Here is a 678-nt window from a genome sequence, read left to right on the forward strand (position 1 = left end):
TCTTGGTTTCTGTCATTTTCAATTACTTTATCGAAAGTATGGAAAGTTTAATAATCCTTCTCCCTTCTTTATTAAACGAAGGAACAGCATAATATGATTAAAGAATGTGACGTCATGACACGTCTGTAACCCATGACATTCAGCGCCCACAGAACATGACGTTCATTTTTTTTTAAGTAAACAAGAACATAATATTAGGATCAATCAGGATATTGAGAACAGTAAATGAGTTTTGAAAGAGATCGACACCAAGGGACTCTTGTGCATGAGCTTTTAACTCACGCCCTTGGGATGGGAATCGATTATGAAGACTACCAGTGGTGAAGGCTGAAAGAATCATTTACCATGCCTTGAGTTCAGAAAATTACTTACTTGAGCCAGGATCTTAAAAGCCTCTGCGTCCTGAATGTCATTCATCTGGATACCGACTACAACAGCAGTACCGTTCTGAGGGGAAAAAGGATGTAATCATGTGACAAATGTACAATCGTGTGAGAAGTGCATTTGCTACCTGTCTGGGTAATAGGATTTTTAAGTTATATTACGTTACTATATTACATTCCTGTGAATGTATAGTTAGGTATTTTCATTCCACTCTAAATGTATGGGTTATATTTGTGGATGTGTTACATGTTTGATATAATGTGATGTGATGATTTGTTACAGTCCATCTGGCAA

General features: G+C 36.7%; 1 protein-coding gene across 1 annotated transcript in view; it reads right to left on the reverse strand.

Annotated features, from left to right (window-relative positions):
- LOC119585456 overlaps nt 1–448 on the reverse strand; it is a 14,716-nt gene extending 14,268 nt beyond the window's left edge. The window contains exon 1 of the mRNA XM_037934105.1: nt 373–448. Coding sequence (XP_037790033.1) covers nt 373–417 — 45 coding nt within the window. The 5' untranslated portion in view covers nt 418–448. The remainder of the gene's footprint in view (nt 1–372) is intronic.
- Nucleotides 449–678: the final 230 nt, after the last annotated feature.

Source organism: Penaeus monodon, chromosome 19 (genome assembly GCF_015228065.2).
Source record: "Penaeus monodon isolate SGIC_2016 chromosome 19, NSTDA_Pmon_1, whole genome shotgun sequence".
NCBI classification, from domain to species: Eukaryota; Metazoa; Arthropoda; class Malacostraca; order Decapoda; family Penaeidae; genus Penaeus; species Penaeus monodon.